This window comes from Vulpes vulpes, chromosome 4, assembly GCF_048418805.1.
Source record: "Vulpes vulpes isolate BD-2025 chromosome 4, VulVul3, whole genome shotgun sequence".
Lineage (NCBI taxonomy): Eukaryota > Metazoa > Chordata > Mammalia > Carnivora > Canidae > Vulpes > Vulpes vulpes.
Genome location: NC_132783.1, coordinates 77,308,060 through 77,327,983, shown reverse-complemented (window position 1 = coordinate 77,327,983; position 19,924 = coordinate 77,308,060). Strand labels below are relative to the sequence as shown.

Sequence of the window (19,924 nt, the reverse complement as noted above, 5' to 3'; positions counted from 1 at the left end):
GCTATGCACATTTCCATTGGTTCAGCATAATCAAAGGGTATTATTTGGGGCTTTTTGGTAGCTATGGGCAAATGTTAAAATATAAAATTTTAAAAGTTTATTGTGCATATAAAGTACTTTGGTAAACTAAAAATACTTTGAGAATGTAAAAAATGTGTTATATTTTTGATCATGGAAAAATAGTATTTTGAAATTTAAATTATGACATTTAAGTAGTTCTTATAAAAGAATATTCACTACAAGTTGTAAAAAAACACTATATGCAAGTAACTTTGTAGTACATGAAAACATTAAGACTAAATGATAGAATTATTGATAATAAATTGTATGACTCTAGCACAGACTGAATTTTATATCCGTTTTCACTTTCTGATTTTACCAGTATTTTACTTTGTACTGTAAAAAGTTACTTTTTAGGATTATTAGCAAATCCAGTCCTCTTCCACCACCAACCTTTAGACAGCAGCAGTCTACTAAGACATACATCTATCTCTAATTATTATATTTTCTAGTTATTTAGTAGAATGGACAAAATCTTGACCCCAAAGAAGCATGTTTTTTCCCAAATTATCTTCTGCAGAAAAGTCTTCCAACATGTGATTACTTTTTTTTTTTTCAAAATCTTAATCTTATTTTTTTCTTATATCTTCAAAAAAGATGGTTGAAAATAATTAAAAGTCACTGATTCAGTTTGGAGTTTGGCCATCACGTGAAAGAAGTCCAAGGTACACTATTTGCATTTTTGTATATGTGAGCAGGACCCCTGCGGTTGTGAAGGCAAGAGTCTAGCCAGCTGTTTGTGATGGTCTTGGTCTGGAAGGCAAAACCATTAAACTTGGAGATGGAGGTATTTACATTCTTGATGCCATAACGATAACATACATATGATCTTAAGAGGCCAAAAGTCTGGAAGATGGTTATAGTAGCTCACTTCTTCCACAAGAGTTTTTTTTTTTTTTCTAGTCACTTTAAACATACCAGTATATATGAGAAGCTTCATTTTATATTATTGTCCCTTCTTCCTGTTTGTTCCTCCTTTGTCCACATTAATGATATTTTCCCATTTCTATGGTGTTAGAAGTATCTGTTAAATCATAAGTTCAAAAGTATTTTTACAGGTATAAGACATGAAATATTATATATAAAGGAAAAATGTATTTTCTTTTAATGTCAGGAACAGAAAGTTTCAGGTTAATGGAAGGAAGAGGGGATCAAGACCTACACTGAAGTCTTAGTGATATGCAGAAAACCAACCTGTGACTATCTCCTCTGCCATGGGCAACTAATGACCACTGTCTATGCAGATAGCCCAAGGGACAAGGAACTGACAAAGACAAGGATTTATAAGATTCATATTCAATTTACATTGGTTGAATGCCTATTTTGTTATAGGTGGTATCTCGTCACTTTAACATATGTTAGTTCAACATTATTTAAAGGCAAGAAATATATCATGTGCCAACAGGTGAGAAGCAGGAAGAATTAGAATCAAGCAGTCAAGAAAAAGTAGTGCATAATGGTACAGTGTAAAGCAAGGTCAAAGATCACATCTAGAGAGAGAATTGGAAGAATTAAAGTGACAGCCCAAAGCCAAGACAGCTGTGACTAACCAGTAAAAAAAGATCTTCATAATGACAATGATGATAAGGATGATCATAATTATGATAGCTAATATGTATGCATTGAGGTGCTAGACAAGGCATTGTGCTAGGCAAGGCAACATATTCAATGTTGCATCAAAGCTCACAACAATCCCACAATGTAGGTAAAATGTAGGTTTGATGATTGGTCAGAATGCCAGCTTTATTACTGGTAGCTGGGTTGGAAAATGCAATGAATGCTATGAATCAACTTGACTCCTAATGGTCTTCTTAATAGGTTTCTCTCAGACTAAAATTCACCCACCCAGCTGCAGTCACAGACTGAACATCTATCTACTCCCACCAAAGAGAGAAGAAAAATTAGGTAATGTGTGTGTTTGTCATTTTTTTAGTCTTACAAATAGATACTTTCTTTCATGAGGAGTAGGAGTAAGGAATGGAAGAAAATTGTATCAGTTAGAAATTGCATTTGGGTGCTAGTAACTAGCATTCCCCAAAAGTGACTTAAGCAATGTAGTGGTTTATTTTTCTTTCATGACAAAAAAAATTGGAGGCAAATGGTTGTTGGCATTAGAATATCAATATAAGAATACAGTGATACTTTTGTACTTTGGCATTTTTCCAGAGAAGACATACAGATAATCAATAAACATATGAAATGTACTCAACATCACTAGTTGTCAAGGGAGTGCAAATTAAAATCACTTTTCACCTGTCAAAATGGCAAGAAGAAGAAGAAGAAGAAGAAGAAGAAGAGAAGAAGAAAGAAAAAGAAAAAGAAAAAGAAAAAAAAGAAAAGAAAAAAGAAAGGAAAAGAAAAGAAACAACAACTGTTGGTGAGGATGTACAGATAAAGAAACCCTCATGCATTGTTGGCGGGATTGCAAATTGGTGCAACCACTATGGAAAATAGTGTGGAGGTTCCTCAAAAAAATAAAAATAGAGCTATCCTATGATCCAGTAATTCTATTACTAGATATTTACCCAAAGAAAACAAAAACACTAATTGGAAAAGATCTATGTTCTCCTATGTTTATATCAGCAGTATTTACAATAGCAAGGAATGGAAGCAACACAAGTATCTGTCCAAAGATGAATGGGTAAAGAAGATGTGGTCTATATATGCAATAGAATATTACTCAGCCATAAAAACGAATGAAATCTTCCCATTTAAAATGATATGGATGGACCTAGAGAGTATAATGCTAAGTGAAATAAGATAAACACCTTATGACTTCAGTCTTATATGGAATTTAAGAAACAAAACAATGAGCAAGCAAAGAAGAATCCAATTTCTTAAGCAGTTGTTACCTCTTTTCTTTTTATTAGGAGTAACTTAAAGGCTGGGGATCACAAGCTAATGGGGAGAGGATATTGAATTAGGAAAAATAGTTCTTCCTCAAGGTGTGGTGATATGAAGTTGAAATACCATTGGGGCTCAGAGCTGTCTTATTTGTTTTCACAATGTGTTATTGGATTGCATACATCAGAATCATTTCACCAAATACCTGAGCATGGAGGCTGGCAACTGCATTATAAGAAGCTCCAAACAGTATTCACATATGTATGCTAAGCCTTGGAACCTCTCTAGAGGATGGCATTACTTCCATTTAAGCATGGAAACATCTTTGGAGGAAGATGTATTTAAGCTAGTTTTAGAGAATAGAGAAGAACTAGAAATATGAAAATAACAGTTCACACAGAGGGAGTAGGTTGAGCAATGACACATGAGAAAAAGTATGTGGCATAAGGAGATCGGAAAGGAAGATCAGAGGGCACAAGAGAGCTGGGAGCAATCAAATTGAAATGAGGGGAGACCAGAGTAAGTCCAGGAGCACTGGACTTAAAGACACACACACACACACACACACACCACACATAGATATAGAAATCATAGACCTCTAAGAATATAGAAGATGAGTTATTTTTGGAAGCAAATATCACTTCTCCAAATTAGTGTATGTATACACACACACACACACACACACCATATATATATATGTATATATATATATATAATATATAAGTAAAGTATATATATATATATATATACTTTAAAAAGTAAAATTATATATATATTTTTTTCCTTAACTCAGCAACTATATCTGCAAATGACTTTAGTCAGCTGATTCCAGTAACTATTCATAGGTGACTTGGTTCCAGGAACAAATGGCAAGGCAAAGCCCTAATATCCCACTGGGCCAGCTGCAAAAGATGTTTCACGGGGAAAAGAAATTAGGACCCCCCTGCAGAGAAGGGTCCAAAGTGAGATTAAAATTTTCCAAGAAGTATTTCCAATTATATTCCACAAAGTCTTGAACTCTGTTATGTTTTTCTTAGTGTATGGTCTGTATAGTTGCTGAAATGTACTTATTTAATGAATATAATTTTTTCTTTTTTTTTTAAAGATTTTATTTATTTATTCATGAGAGACACACAGAGAGAGAGACAGAGACACAGGCAGAGAGAGAAACAGGCTCCATGCAGGGAGCCCGATGCGGGACTCAATCCCAGGTCTCCAGGATCATACCCTGGGCTGAAGGCTGCACTAAACCGCTGAGTAACTCAGGCTGGCCTCAACTTTTCTGAAATAAAAGACCCCATTAGTGAGTGCGGTTAAGTACTACTCTTTATTACATTATTTGATGAGCATTGTGAGAGCTTTTGGAGATCATTTTCATATCCTTGGCAAATGGAAAATTCAAATCTCCTTTCCTACAAGTCACATTAGAAATAAATCACAATACGTTCCTAGACTGTTCATGTCATTGACATTAAACAAAACTAATTTGATAAATTAAAAAGGAAATTTAACAATGCTCACAAGTATTTCTACACACAATTTATGATGAGCAACTTCAAATAAACTGTGTTATTAAGTAGAAATGGCAAAACTTCACTAACCATAGATTTATTTTGAGAAAAATATTACATTATTTAAAGGCATGCATTGGATATCAGATATTAAACTCCTAAATACTCATTAAAAGCATCATTTTCTCTTTATTCCTAAGTATTTAACATAGTCTTTCCATACCAGAAATTTGGTGTGTGAATTTTATTTTGTTGTCCAGCTGATAACTGGGCTATGTTGGTAAAATTTTTCTGTTACTTTATATAAGTGCAGAAGTCTGAGAGAAATAAAATCCTATTTTCAGAGTAATGCAAAAGCAAACTACTCTGCTTTTGATAATATGTGCATTTTATACTTACTTCATCATTATTTTTAAGATCACTGATCATTCTACTATTTAATCTTTTTAAAGTAAAAGTTATATGTAATTAGGTTTATTCTATAGTCATCAGTTCACGAGAAAACACAGATTTTGGCAATCCATACAATAAGGTGGATTTGTATACAATCTTTTTAAATACTTACCTGCTGACTGGATAATTAAAATCTTTTTTTTTTTTTAATCTCTTTTTTTTTTTTTAATGTTTACTTATTTATGATAGTCACACAGAGAGAGAGAGAGAGAGAGAGGCAGAGACACAGGCAGAGGGAGGAGCAGGCTCCATGCACCGGGAGCCCGATGTGGGATTCGATCCAGGGTCTCCAGGATCGCGCCCTGGGCCAAAGGCAGGCGCTACACCGCTGCGCCACCCAGGGATCCCGGATAATTAAAATCTGAATTGAGTATTTTAAGTTTAAATAGGTTGTGATGTTAAGATGATGGTAACAAAGGGGTAACTGACTTTCAGATCTTTCCAAAGACTGGCTTAAGGATATCATTTATTTTCTTTTATGTTTTAGATTTTTATCATGTTGGGAATATGGGCTTTTGCTTTCCCAGTACTTAGAAGAAATAAATTGTAACCTTTGTTTTGAGGGCAAATCATTACAGAATAATTTTCTCTGTAGGTCATAATATAAGTTAACAAGAAATTCTTTATAAGATGTCTTTTATCAGCCTCACCCTCTTCTATAACATCGGGCCTGAGGATTAATCAGGTAGGTAATAAGCTTTCTGATATATATATGAAATACCAGAAATAATTTACAAGTTGTACATAAACATGAATCTATTATCCGTTTTCAAATCAAAACACTTAAATACACATACACATGTGCACATGTGTCCACACACATATACACACACACTGGAGGGAAATAAGACATTTGGAGCCACTGAGCTCTAGCTTGGTTCAAATACAGATGCTTTTTAATATTTGTCACCCTTGAAATTTTTTCTGTCCATTAAAAGAGAGTAAGACCTACCTTGCATGGTTGTTGTAGAAATTAGAGGTAAGGTAGACAAAACTCCTTGTGCAGCTCTGACCCATATTTTTGCACCTAACATATCAGGTAGCTGTTACCAATAATGAAATGGGAACAGCATAGAGGATATACTATAAAATAGTCATTAGAAGTTGTGATATTAGAATTAGGATTCCTGAAACTTTTATACATTCAGCTTTACTTAAAAAGTATTTGTAGTGAAGAGGGGAATTACTTCTTTCAAATGAAAAAAAAATGGAGCAACATGTTATCGTCAGTAAAATTGATCAATAAATCATCATAGCATGCTGGTGATTACCTTTGAAAATTTTAACCTTTCCCTTCCTCAATTCTTTACATATCTTCTTGAGATAATAGTACAGTGTAGGAAGAAGTAAAAAACTAATACACTACTAACTATAAGTTTCTCCTTAAGAACTGTTACTTGTCTTCTCTTCCCCCCCCCCCCCCCGTGGGGACTCAATTTTGCATAGACATATATAATAGATAGCAAGAACAGATGCTTGATTATTTTTTTTTTTAAGTTGGACATGCTTGATTTTTTTTTTTTTTTTTAGTTGGACTGTCACAGTTTTCTATTCTTGTATTTATCCTTGGATTAAAAACAACCAAAATTGGTTTGGAATTTAAGTATAAATATTGTTTTCATTCTTGAAAAATAAAATTTGAATTGCTCTTTTTCTATATAATAAACTATTATTGAGATTTTTATTCTTTAGAAGAAATAGATTATCTATTAAATCCATAATATTGAATCTTTATAAGAAATTGAAGCTCATGGAAATTGAGAAACTTATTAAAATCTCTGTATTTTAACTGGAGGAAATCAAGTTCTTGTCCTAAGGGTATTTGAATTTAGTTTTCTCCTCTATAGTTCAAGGTCTTCTCCTTGAGGGTAGGGAAAGAGGAGAAAATTATATCAGATAATTATGATTAGCAAAACTGGTGGTTAGTGAGAACATAGCTCCACAGATTTTTTTCATACATATTTTTAATTTTTAAAATTAATTTTTACTAACTAGAATTAGAAAGATTTTGCAGTGGCGCCTGGGTGGCTCAGTTGGTTACAGTCAGTTAAGCATCTGCTTTCAGCTCAGGTCATGATCTCAGGGTCCAGGGATTGAGCCCCCTACCCATGGGGCTCCCCGCTCAGCAGTCTGCTTTCTCTCTCTCCCTGTGCCCCTCCTCCCACTCATACTCTCTGCTTCTTTCTCTCCTTCAAATAAATAGAAAAGAAAAAGAGAAAGATTTTGCATAAAATCTAATTTTGGGCCTCTCTTAAAAACAAATAAAAAACTCCGATATTTGTCAACACCAAGCCCCATTCAACCATGTATCATCATCCAGTGATTAGCTGTAGCTGGAGCAGAGCTGTCCCTTATATTTGAAAGGTATATGGTCCTGTGCTTAATGCTCTCCCTGGTCCAGCTTCACTTGCTCATGTTATCTGTATATCTCCAGGAAGAATTACAACACATAAGCTATGATTAAGCAGAGGCACCCAAAGGGATGTTTCCTGTGACTGAAAGAGCCTGAGTTGCCTGCAGAGACTGGCGACCCTATTTGTGTATGTATATATGTATGAATTTATTTTTCCTTCACGTTTCCTTTAGATCTGCAGTCTGGGGTAGGGAGGATGAAAGGGTTTACAGGGCCTCTCATTTTGACAAATCACACACTGTAGATTGGGGAAATATTTGATGATTCATTATTTTGCTGACCTCTATTTGCTTTCTTGTAGTGATTAATAATGGAGGGGATTAATATGTAATGACTGAGAGGTAATTCAAACTTGAGATCAGGATTTTTTGTTTTATTCATTCAACTATATATTGAATGCCTTTATGTCAATATTGTGGGAGGTCCTGGAGATATAAATGTACCTACCTTCATGGGCCAAGCCTTGTAAAAGAGACAAGTAACCAAGTGAATAAAGGATTACTCATGTGAAGTGTTATAGGAGCTTTACATAAGCTGGTCAGAGAGGGCCTCTCAGAGCTGATGACATTTGAGTTGAGACTAAAGAGAAGGAGCCAGACACTGGAGTAGCCAGGAAGAGAGCATTCTAGCTGAGAGACCAAGAGCCAAGAACTTGAGGCTGAAGGGCTTTCTCTTCCAGTTTTAGAAAGTAAGATCAACATTATTACAGCATACTTGAATAAAAGGAAGATGATGATGTTAGTGGGATGGGCAGGCCACCATGAGAAGATTGGGCTTTACTCTAGGTTCATTGAGAACTCTCATTTAGTCCATCACACAACCCCATAAATGAGGAGAAAGTCTTGACTCAAAAATCAGGCAGACCTGTACTAGTTGTCTAATCTTGAAACTGGTTTTTATCTCCTCTAAGCCTCAGAGATAATGATACCCATATCACAGATTCTTTATCAGGATTAAATGGAATATTCCATGTAATTTTATGACACTGCCCAAACCATTGTAAGAGCTTTATAAGTGTCACATTTTATTATTTCAAATAGGGCAGGTGGAAGGTGCACTCCCTCTTTCCTCAACCGACACTTTCTTTCCCTTCTTTCACTTGATAATGATAAAATTTGTATGATTTTGTTTTAAAGTCTTTTGTGATAAAGGCCCATCTCTAGGAACATCAGGAGATAATGTATCTGAGCTCCCTCTTCACCTCTTCCCACCTGTAACATTGGTTCTTGTTCCTTCCTTCACGTGTCAAGCACTTGTTGGCTGCTTAAAGAATCTGCAATCCACAGCCTCAGAGTTTCTAAGGTTTTAACCCTTCAATTCTTACAACAGCCCTCATAGTCATCACCACTAACATATTTAGGCATACATGCATGCACATGCATGCACACAAATACACACAAACTTCTAGATTGGGATGGGAATCATGAAACATCTAAAAAGACAGCTCAAAAATTCTGAGAAAGGTTGTGGCTCAGTTGGTTAAACATCAGACTCTTGGTTTTAGCTCAGGTTATGATCTTAGGGTCCTGAAATTGGGTCCTGTGTGGGTTTCCATCCTTGGTGGGGTGTCAGCTTGGGGATTCCCTCTCTACCCCTTCCCCAGCTAGCACTCTCTCTTTCTGTCTTTCCCCCTCTCTCTAAAGAGACTGGGTAAATCTTAAAAAAAAAAAAAAAATCTGAGAAAGTTTGTTATAGGCAGGGTAGGCATATATTACCCCAGGCCTAACTACATGGCAACATGTAGGAAATTTTAGGATTAGGAATCCTTGCGTTTTACTGAATGGGACCAAGGGGTGTGAAAGGAGAGTAATCATGCGAGCAAATGAATCAGGAGAGTGTGTCATGGATATTAAGCAGACACTTCAGAGATACTAGAGAATTAAGAACAGCAAAAACTCCATTTGAATTAATTAGATGAAAATAATTATAATTATGACCATTGTTAAAATGACCTACATATAGCAAATTATTATATATACCAAAGCTTTAGCCATGCCCGTAATAGTGATGTGTGGCAGCTTTGTTTAGTTTTAAGTTTTACATAATTACAACATTAAATTCTGTTCAGCTATGCTTCAACTTCTGTTGCTCAAGTAGCAAGACATCTACCAAAAAATAAAATTTAGAATATAGAACATGGCTTTTAGAACTCTTCCTGTACATTTAAATATGGCCAAATCGTTGGGAGACATTAAAGCACAGGGTTCTCAAATTCCTTATGAGGTTAACTATTGGGAAACAAGGGAAAAGGATAATGTTTCCATATCAATTCTCCAACTCCAGGAATTCCATGCATATCGCAACCCGTGTTGAAATTTCCATTTATGGTTGTCTTTCTGAGTCTAATACTGATACTCCTGGCGTTACTGTATGCCTAATCCACAGCTGTATGTCACAGTTGCAGATTGAATACAGATCAAACACAGAGCATAGTTTGCCACAGCATTCAGGTCAAGGCACTGTCACTGTATTAAGTGAAATAAAGCACTATTCGGATGTTAAGTATTCTTATTCTTGTGGTCTTTGGGATCACTGCCACATGCTCTGTATGTGTGATTTAGCCAAAGCACCTGATAGCTACAGATGGTTTCGTCCTCTGATTCCTGGACTGACTGCTATATACCAACGTGGAGGGATTTAGCCACAAAGACTTTGGAAGCTCAGCTGTTCAGCTTTGCCTTACACCTGGGCATGATTCTACCAATGCTGCTTTGAGATAGTGTAACTTGTCACAGAGGAAAAATGCTTAAAAGCTCAAATTACAAAAAAAGCAACAAACTCTTTAATGTTTCCCTTCTTTTAACCCAGAAAACTTTGAATTTAGCTATTCTTCATTTGAGTTATCAGTCCCTAACTGGTCATCGACTATACAAAATCTATAGGGCATAAGCATTCTTTGTGTACTGTATATAAAATACTCTGTATAAGGTGGACATGTAGTTACTTGATGCTGATTCTGTGATACACTGTACCTATGTTACAATAGAATGTAGAACACCATTGTATTGGGGATGATAATATACAAAAAAAGTGAATTAATGCTACTTCCACTACATAAACCAGTATTACGGTCCAACTGGAATGTGGCCTGGAATAGTTGGGTATAAATGTTTGTTTTTTTGTGTTGCCTTCTTCAGGCCATGGTAAGCAAAGACATGATGAACACATAATGGAACAATTTAGAAACTGAATTTACTACGGCACAGATCTCAAAGGAAAACATGCCAAATTCTAAAGACACACAATTATCATCCATTATTGCCTAAAGAAAAGCAATCTATAAAAATCATTTAGGATACAGTGATGGATGGTGATGGGATACTAAACCAAATTTAAAGTTATTAAGACCTGATTTCATGGGCACCTGGGTGACACAGTCAATTGGATGTCTGACTTTTGGTTTTGGCTCAGATTAAAGATCTCAGGGTCTTACGATGAAGCATCGGTCAGACTCTGTGTTCTGTCCAGAGTCTGCTTAAGATTCTTTTTCCCTCTCCCTCTGCCCCTGCCACTCATGCTTGCTCAGTCTTAAAAAAATAAGTAAATGAATAAAGTCCTGATTTCAGTCTGCATGTTAGTAAATCAGCCTCTTTAGGCCTCAGATTTCTTTTGCTCCACTAAATGAGAATGTTACCACTATGCCTAAATCATAGAATTACTGTGAATTGACTAGTAAGTATTTTGTAAACTAGAAAGTGTGAACTCATGAAAGATATCATCAAAGGCTTAAGATCTAATGTGCACAGGAGAAAAAATAAAAATATTATTCTAAGAAAGTCAGCAGTTTATTGAGAGCATATTAGAAGATTTGTTTGTTCTAAATTTTCCCACCTATTTAAGGTTGGAATCTAGCCTTGATGACAGAATCTTGGAGCTTTGGAAATGAAGTCTTATTAGCATGATCTATTTATGTGTGTGTGTGTGTGTGTGTGTGTGTATGTGTTATTGTCATGCTGACACACTTAAGTATTTAAAACACTGGGGCAAACTTTTGGTGGAAAGTCATAAAGAATTTCAAATGAGAACAGAACATAGTCCTAAGTCAATCTCTCTCTCTCTCTTTTTTACTCAGAAATATTCACAAGCTCAGACCTAAAGAAAAGCTAAAATTTCCCTTTAAAATGCTTGCATGTGTGTATTTGTAAGTAGATATTTTGTGATTCTTCTCAAGAAAATATGAGTGATAGCCATCTTAGTGATGGCAAACGTAGAGATTTGTACAAAGATTCCCTTAGGTTAGTTGAGACTGTGTACCAAGAAGAAATAATAAGGAGATAAAATAGAAGATTAGGACATTTGAGGAAACTTCTAGGGAATCTGCTATTTTTCATTAGTAGAGTGGGTAACAGTTGTTAGGGAAGAGTAAGTAATGACTTCAAATTAAGATGAAGCCGAAAACATTGGGTGAACTTCAAGCCACCTTGATTAATTTTTAGAGCTTTAAAATATATAATAAAACAAATTTTTGTGGACATTTAAAATATAAGCAAAGTAGTCTTTACAAAGGCTAGCCAAAAGAATTTTCTTCACTGACATAATTTGCTTTTAAAAATGCAAATGATAAAAATGTCTTAATACAGAATTAAAAGTATTGATGATTTTTAAATATACATAAATAAATATATATTTGAATGGCAGTATTTTATACTATTGGAGGTCTAAATAAAGATTTTTAAGATTCACAGTTTCAGCTTAAAAAGATTTGGTAAATTTTTGTTTTGTGCCTTAAATTACTGTTTTTTTTTTTCAATTATTAATACTAAAGTTATGTGGTATTTCAGGAAGAATGATACCTAAACCAATAGGCTTTGAAATAAAGTCATTTGGAATAACTGGTTTGGTACAGATATAACCACTTTCAAATTTTAAACGAGTAAATTCTGTTTTTAAGAATTTCTGTAATTGTTCCTTTTCATGTATTGAATAATTTTTAAAATTCAGAAAAGATTGTGGAGTAAGGAGAAAAATTAAAACATATATAAATATTATCAGATTAAACAATGTATTTTAGTTTATAAACAATAACAAGAACAGGAAGTACCCACCTTCAGGACCCGACCATCCTCTCTGGAACTATGTGAACATTTTCGTAAAACATGATCTGATGGATGAAGCACCTTAATTTTTCATTTGCAGGAAAGTACAGGGTTATAGCAAGATGTAAAGCATAAAACTCTTGCCACCTACAGTATAAACAAAGGTATGATTTAAGCACGTGTTTCATCTGAAAGCTCGCTCAGATGAGACTTCAGTCCCACAAATTAGGGAGACAGTTCAGTGACCCTGTCACCCCCTGCCCCAGGTGTGTCTTCAGCACCAGTGACCATTACAGTGAACATTCAACCCACCAGAGAGTGGCTGCTTTATGGAGGTGAGCAGCAGCTGCATTTCTTTCCACGTTTGACAGGCAAGTTCAGTCTCAGCTAGTAAACCTTATTTAGGAAACTAATGTTATCTATTTGTATGTTTGCAAAGGATATGCTTCAGGCGATGTCACAAAATAAATTATCAGGAAATAAACTAAAAATGAAACTCAGATCTTCCGACCAATAAATTACAGTGCCTGTGATTTTTATGAACTTCATAACAAGTGTCACAGTCTGCAAATGGGAATCAACAATAGACTTCATTTATTTTTATTCTAAATCAAATTAAAATATGCTTTTGTCAGCTTAAGAAAACAGCTAATGGGAAAGTAACTTCAGGATTTAAGATATCCAGTGTTATCTCTTTGAATAAATAAGTTTTAGAGATGACTGGAGCTGCTTATATATTTTAAGATGTTGTTACAATGTCAACCATAAAAGCATTTGTAAATCCATGGACTAAAAGTTTACTTGTTTTTATTTGGAGACTAATATTTTAAGCTTCAGTATACTTCCATGTACTATTTCACATAAGTAGATGATATGCAAAATTTTTGGGATGATAATGATAAAGAAAACTAATTACAGGTTTAAAATCTTTCCATAAAAAAGAAAAAGAATGTGTACTCCAAGTTTTGCTTCCTTATGAGCATATAAAAATCATGCTCATGACTATTTTACATACAGGAAGAAGGCCTCATTCCCTGTTGAACAAAAACTGTTCAATAGAAACTGTCCTTGCTTCTGGTCCCTGTTTTCTTTATGCAACTTCAGACCGCTGTTTCTTCATTTATAAACTGGGAATAATACTAGTATTTACTTGAAAGGGTCGTGAGGATTAAGTGAATCAATATGTGAAAATACCTATTACAGTGCCTAGCACATACATGCTCAGTAAATCTTAGCTAGAAATATGTGTTTAGTAATTTGGGGTGCAGGAATAGGTAAGTTGTACTTCAATTAGCGGTTCTTTTCAGACTCGAGTTTTAAGCTCATTATTTAAGTCCCTTTGGTACAAAGTTCCTTGAGAACAAAGCTGCTCTGAACCTTTAGAAGTTCAGTTGTCCTTTTTCTTAGTTAAGGGCTGTTCAAATGTACCTTTGTATGCATCCAGAGTTTACAGGCATATGGGTAACCAGTCTCTAATTTTTTAACTCCACTCTAATCTTTGAACCAAATATTGCTGTCAGGCAAGAGCAGACAAATACACATTTTTTTTTCAGCAGTGAAAAACTCGACAGTCATTATGGTAAGATGATTTTATAGAAACCTCTTTCACTTTTACCCTTGCATATGCCAGTATGAAATCATGGAGTTTTGTCCTTTAAATCTTGTTTTATTATTAAACGAAGTCTCTATGAGGTAGCATGGCTCGGTAGAAAAACAATAGATTATGCTCCACTGTAAATTCTAATTCTGGCATCACCACTGATTCACTCAGCCCTTCTGTGCTGTAGCCTGAAGTGCATTATTGAGAAACATCAGTGCCGAAAGCTGTCATTTGGCTTTCTATATTGGCAGTGTCCAGAAGATACTGTAAATTCATAGCAGTTAAAAAAAAGAGGACTCAGAGAGCAGGAAGGGACCTTATTGAATATCTAGTTAAACTATTTCTGTTCTCAGATGAGGAGGCTGAGATTCAGGGAAGTTACTTGATTTTGCTGAAGGTCAAACCGCAGAAAACCAAATCCAGGTGGCTGATGGCCAGTTTTGTGGTCTGTCCACTATGTGCGATACCAGATGGAAGCTGGGGGGAAAAATCAGTTAATTATCTGGACACTGTAGATGTATTGCTTCAAATCTGGAGGTTTTTTCTTTTTTCCCAATCCTCTAGATAGTTTTATTTTTTTATTTGGAATTCGGAATCATCTGATAATCTAAAGTGTAGAAATAATTGACAAGTGACATAATGGCAAAAGTACATTTAGTTGGGTCAGGATGGGAAGAACCATGGTGTGACTTTGGATTCTGTCAATTTAACATTCTTGCTGAGACTTGAGTTTTATAGCTCAAAACAGTCAGCTGCGTGGAACTGATAAATGAGGCAAAATGGAGGGGATAGGAGAGAGAATTCACCTTTATTATTAAGTACTATGTGTTTGTCACTGTGCCAAGTGTTTTATATAACTTGTCCCTTTTAAAGAAGAAGATGATTCTCTCTGAATTTGGGCATCAGTGTCAGAGTTGTCACTGACTACTTTTCAACCTCAGATGAATCTTTTAACCTACTTGGACCTTGGGGTCCTTATTTGTAAAACAGGCAATCTTAAGCTCACTACTTCATGAACTGGAAGACTTCAGCCAGGGAAACTGTAGAGAAATATAAGGCTACCTCAGAATTTAAAGTCGTACATGATTTTTTTTTCAATTGATTCTTTCTGACATTTATGTTTTGTCTAAGGGGATTTTAACTTACATTCTCTGATTTTGTATAGGATTTCAGAAGAAACGCAACATAGGATTTAATTAGCTAAATGTGCTGTCTGAGTAAACAAGGTTGGCAGTTTGTTTCACCTTGTTTTTCTTTTGTCTTCATTTCTTCCATTTCTTCGTATGTTGAATCCATTATTTTTTATAGATTGTATTTATTTGAGAGAGAGAGAGAGAGAAAGAATGGAGTGCATGAGCGGGGCAGATGGAGAGGGAGAAGCAGGCCCCCCACGGAGCAGAGAGCCGCATGTAAGGTTCTATCCCAGGACCCTGAGATCATGACCTGTGCTGAAGGCAGACGCTTAACCAGCTGAGCCACCCAGACACCCCTATTGAATCCAGTATTATCAGTGCTATTTTGAACACATTCGTTTATAGAAATCTGCAAAAGTACTTGGAAATTGGTATCATGTATATATGAAAATTAATACAAACAAAGATACCTAAATACCTAGGGAAATAATATTTGTTATTCTAAGTTGGAAATATTTTTATGTTGTGTTTCAGTCAGGATAATTGGGTGCAAGCAAGAGAAACTAATTTGGTTATCTTAAGCCAGGGCTCAGATACCAGGCAGGAGGTGAGAATCAGGCTGCCAAAATGGGCAGGGATCAGGGCGAGGCAGAAGGGGGAGAAGTAAGAAGTGCAGAAAGGTCAAACAACTGATTTTTTCATTGTTACTTATTATTGAAAAATATGTAACCACACACTAAATATATATATATTATTCAAAATAATACTAATAGTAAATCCAGTGAATATCTGTACTTAACCCTTACTGTATGACCTTCTATTCTCTCCTCGATTAATCACTGTCCTGAATTTTGTATTGATTATTTCCTTACTTGTTCTTATAATTGTACACACTTAATATAATAATATAATACTTAGGTATGTGTGTGTGTGTGGTGAATATGTGAAGATATGCTTCGGTGTTATTTTTTTTGGATCAAAATTTATTTCATATATCTTCTGCAACTTTTTTTCACATTTTTTTCAAACATGAATGCCTTCATTAAACCATTACATAAATATATAAAAATGCATTTATTCTATTGCTCAGGAACATATAGATTATTGGGACATTTCTTTCTTTTCTTGGTCTCTTTCTTTCTCTCTTTCTATTTTATATTTTTTGTATATTTTTTTTGAGTTCAGTTTGCCAACATATAGCATAACACCCAATACTCATTCTGCCAAGTGCCCCCCTCAGTGCCCGTCGCCCAATCACCCAAACCCCAGCCCACCTCCCCTTCTACTACCCCTTGTTCATTTCCCAAGTTAGGAGTCTCTCATGTTCTCTGATTTTTCCCACTCATTTTCTCTCCTTTCCCCTATAGTCTTTTTCACTATTTTTTATATTCCCCAAATGAATGAGACCATATAATGTTTGTCCTTCTCCAACTGACTTACTTCACTCAGCATAATACCCTTTAGTTCCATCTACATTGAAACAAATGGTGGGTATTTGTCATTTCTAATGGCTAAGTAATATTCCATTGTATACATAGACCACATCTTTATCCATTCATCTTTCGATGGACACCGAGGCTCCTTCCACAGTTTGGCTATTGTGGACATTGCTGCTGTAAACATCGGGGTGCAGGTGTCCCGGCGTTTCACTGCATCTGCGTCCTTGGGGTAAATCCCAAGCAGAGCAATTGCTGAGTCATAGGGCAGATCTATTTTTAACTCTTTGAGGAACCTCCACACGGTTTTCCAGAGTGGCTGTAGTAGTTCACATTCCCACCACCAGTGCAAGAGGGTTCCCCTTTCTCCACATCCTCTCCAACATTTGTTTCCTGCCTTGGTAATTTTCCCATTCTCACTGGTGTGAGGGGTATTTCATTGTGGTTTTGATTTGTATTTCCCTGATGACAAGTGTTGTGGAGCATTTTCTCATGTGCTTGTTGACCATGTGTATCTTTGGTGAAATTTCTGTTCATGTCTTTGCCCATTTTATGATTCGATTGTTTCTTCGCTGTTGAGTTTAATAATTTCTTTATAGATCTTGGATACTAGCCCTTTACCTGATATTGTCATTTGCAAATATCTTCTCCCATTCTGTAGGTTGTCTTTTAGTTTTGTTGACTGCTTCTTTTGTTGACTATTTCTTTTATCTTGATAAAGTCCCAATAATTCATTTTGGTTTTGTTTCCCTTGCCTTCATAGATGTATCTTGCAAGAAGTTGCTGAGGCCAAGTTCAAAAAGGGTGTTGCCTGTGTTCTTCTCTAGGATTTTGATGGAATCTTGTCTCACATTTAGATCTTTCATCCATTTTGAGTTGATCTTTGTGTATGGTATAAGAGAATGGTCTAGTTTCATTCTTCTGCATGTGGCTGTCCAATTTTCCCAGCACCATTTATTGAAGAGACTGTCCTTTTTCCAGTGGATAGTCTTTCCTGCTTTGTTGAATATTAGTTGATCATAGAGTTGAGGGCCCATTTTTGGGTTCTCTATTCTGTTCCATTGATCTATGTGTCTGATTTTGTGCCAATACCACACTGTCTTGATGATCACAGCTTTGTTGTACAACTTGAAATCCGGCATTGTGATGCCTCCAGCTCTGTTTTTCTTTTTCAATATTCCCCTAGCTATTCGGAGTCTTTTCTGATTCCACACAAATCTTAAGATAAGTTGTTCCAACTCTCTGAAGAAAGTTCATAGTATTCTGATAGGGATTGCATTGAATGTGTACATTGCCCTGGGTACCATAGACATTTTCACAATATTAATTCTTGCAAGCCATGAGCATGGAATATTTTTCCATCTGTGTCTTCCTCAATTTCTTTCAGAAGTGTTCTGTAGTTTTTAGGGTATAGATCCTTTACCTCTTTGGTTAGGTTTATTCCTAGGTATCTTATGCTTTTGGGTGCAATTGTAAATGGGATTGACTCCTTTATTTCTCTTTCTTCATTGTTAGTGTATAGAAATGCCACTGACTTCTGGGCATTGATTTTGTATCCTGCCACACTGCTAAATTGCTGTATGAGTTCTAGCAATCTTGGGGAGGAGTCTTTGGGTTTTCTAGGTACAGTATCATGTCATCTGCAAAGAGGGAGAGTTTGACTTCTTCTTTGCCAATTTGAATGCCTTTTATTTTATTTATTATTTATTTATTTATTTATTTATTTATTTATTTATTTATTTTTGTTGTCTGATTGCTGAAGCTAGGACTTCTAGTACTATGTTGAATAGCAATGGTGAGAGTGGACATCCTTATTGTGTTCCTGATCTTAGGGTAAAGGCTCTCAGTTTTTCCCAATTGAGAATGATATTTGCTGTGGGCTTTTTGTAGATGGCTTTTAAGATGCTGAGGAATATTCCCTCTATCCCTACACTCTGAAGAGTTTTGATCAAGAACGTATACTGTATTTTGTCAAATGCTTTTTCTGCATCTGTTGAGAGGATCATATGGTTCTTGTTTTTTCTCTTGTTGATGTGATCTATAATGTTGATTGTTTTATGAGTGCTGAACCAATCTTGCCTCCTGGGGATATATCCCACTTGGTCATGGAAACACCTAGTTTCTTTTCTTTTCTTTTTTTTTTTCTGCATCTATTGACATGATCATATTATTTCTCATTTCAGATTTCAGCCTATTGATGTGATGGATGATTACATTAAGTGATTTTGTAATGTTGAAACTGCTTTTCATACCAGGAATTAATCTCACATGGTTGTGGTGTGTGATTCTTTTTATATACTACTGGATTTGTTTTGCTAAAATTTTATTGAGGTTTTTGCATCTATTTCATAAGAAGTATTTATCTATAGTTTTCCTTTCTTGCAGTGTCTGGTTTGGGTAATAGGATAGTGCTGGTCTTATAGGATGGATTAGAGAATAGTCCCTCCACTTCTATCTTCTGGAAGACAATGTAGAGAATTGGTATAATTTCCTTCTTAAATGTTTGGTTTAATTTACCTGTGAGTCCATCTGGGCTTGGTTCTTTGTCTTTTGGAAGGTTAATTATTGGTCCAATTTCTTTGATACAGGCCTATTAAGAGTATGTATTTTTGCTTGTGCAAAATGTTGTGTCTTTTAAGGAATTGGTCCATTTTAACTAGGTTGTTAAATTTGTGACCATAGGTTATTCATAATACTCCTTTATTTTAATGTTCATGACATCCATTATGATGTCCCCTATTTCACTTCTGATATTACTAATTTGTGTCTTCTGACTCTCACTCTTAGTTAACCTGGCTGCAAATTAATTGGTTTTATTGATCTTTTCAAAGAAGCAGCTTTTGATTTCATTGACTATCTTTAATAATTTTGCATTTTCAATTTCATTGACTTCTGTTCTATTCTTTAATATTTCTTTTCTTCTACTTTGAATTTAATTTGTTCTTTTTATAGTTTCCTAAGGTGGAAGCTTAGATTATTGAGTTTAGATCTTCTTTCCCCTAATATATACCTTTGTTACTTTTATTTATTTTATTTTTTAGAAGATTTTATTTATTTATCTGACTCGGAGAGAGAGAGAGAGAGCACTAGTGAGACCAGAAGCAGGAGGAGTGGCAGGCAGAGGGAGAGGGAGAAGCAGGCCCCCCAAGGAGCAGGGGGCCCGATGTGGGACTCTATCCCAGGAATCTGGGATCATGACCTGAGCCAAAGGCAGATGCTTAACTGACTGAGCCACCCAGGCACCCTATGTTTGTTACTTTTAAAGAGCACTCACTGGCCAGGTATTTTGTCAAATGACTCTCAAGTTTTAATGATTTAATGATTAGGCTGGGCTAATAGATTTTGGGAAGAATGCCACAGAAATAAAGTTCTCTCATTATCACCTAATTTAGAGGCTTATAATATCACTGTGAATTATAACTGGTGATGTTGACCTCA

The 19,924-nt window shown here is 35.4% G+C and overlaps 1 protein-coding gene across 6 annotated transcripts in view; it reads left to right on the top strand.

Moving 5' to 3' along the window:
- Positions 1-19,924, top strand: part of CTNNA3 (catenin alpha 3) — a 1,674,060-nt gene that overhangs the window by 1,297,231 nt on the left and 356,905 nt on the right. For 3 of the 6 annotated variants that reach the window (XM_072756135.1, XM_072756137.1, XM_072756136.1), the window contains exon 13: positions 1,879-1,965. The exons of the other annotated variants lie outside the window; for them this stretch is intronic. In XM_072756135.1, coding sequence (XP_072612236.1) covers positions 1,879-1,965 — 87 coding nt within the window. The remainder of the gene's footprint in view (positions 1-1,878; positions 1,966-19,924) is intronic. 6 annotated transcript variants of the gene reach the window in all.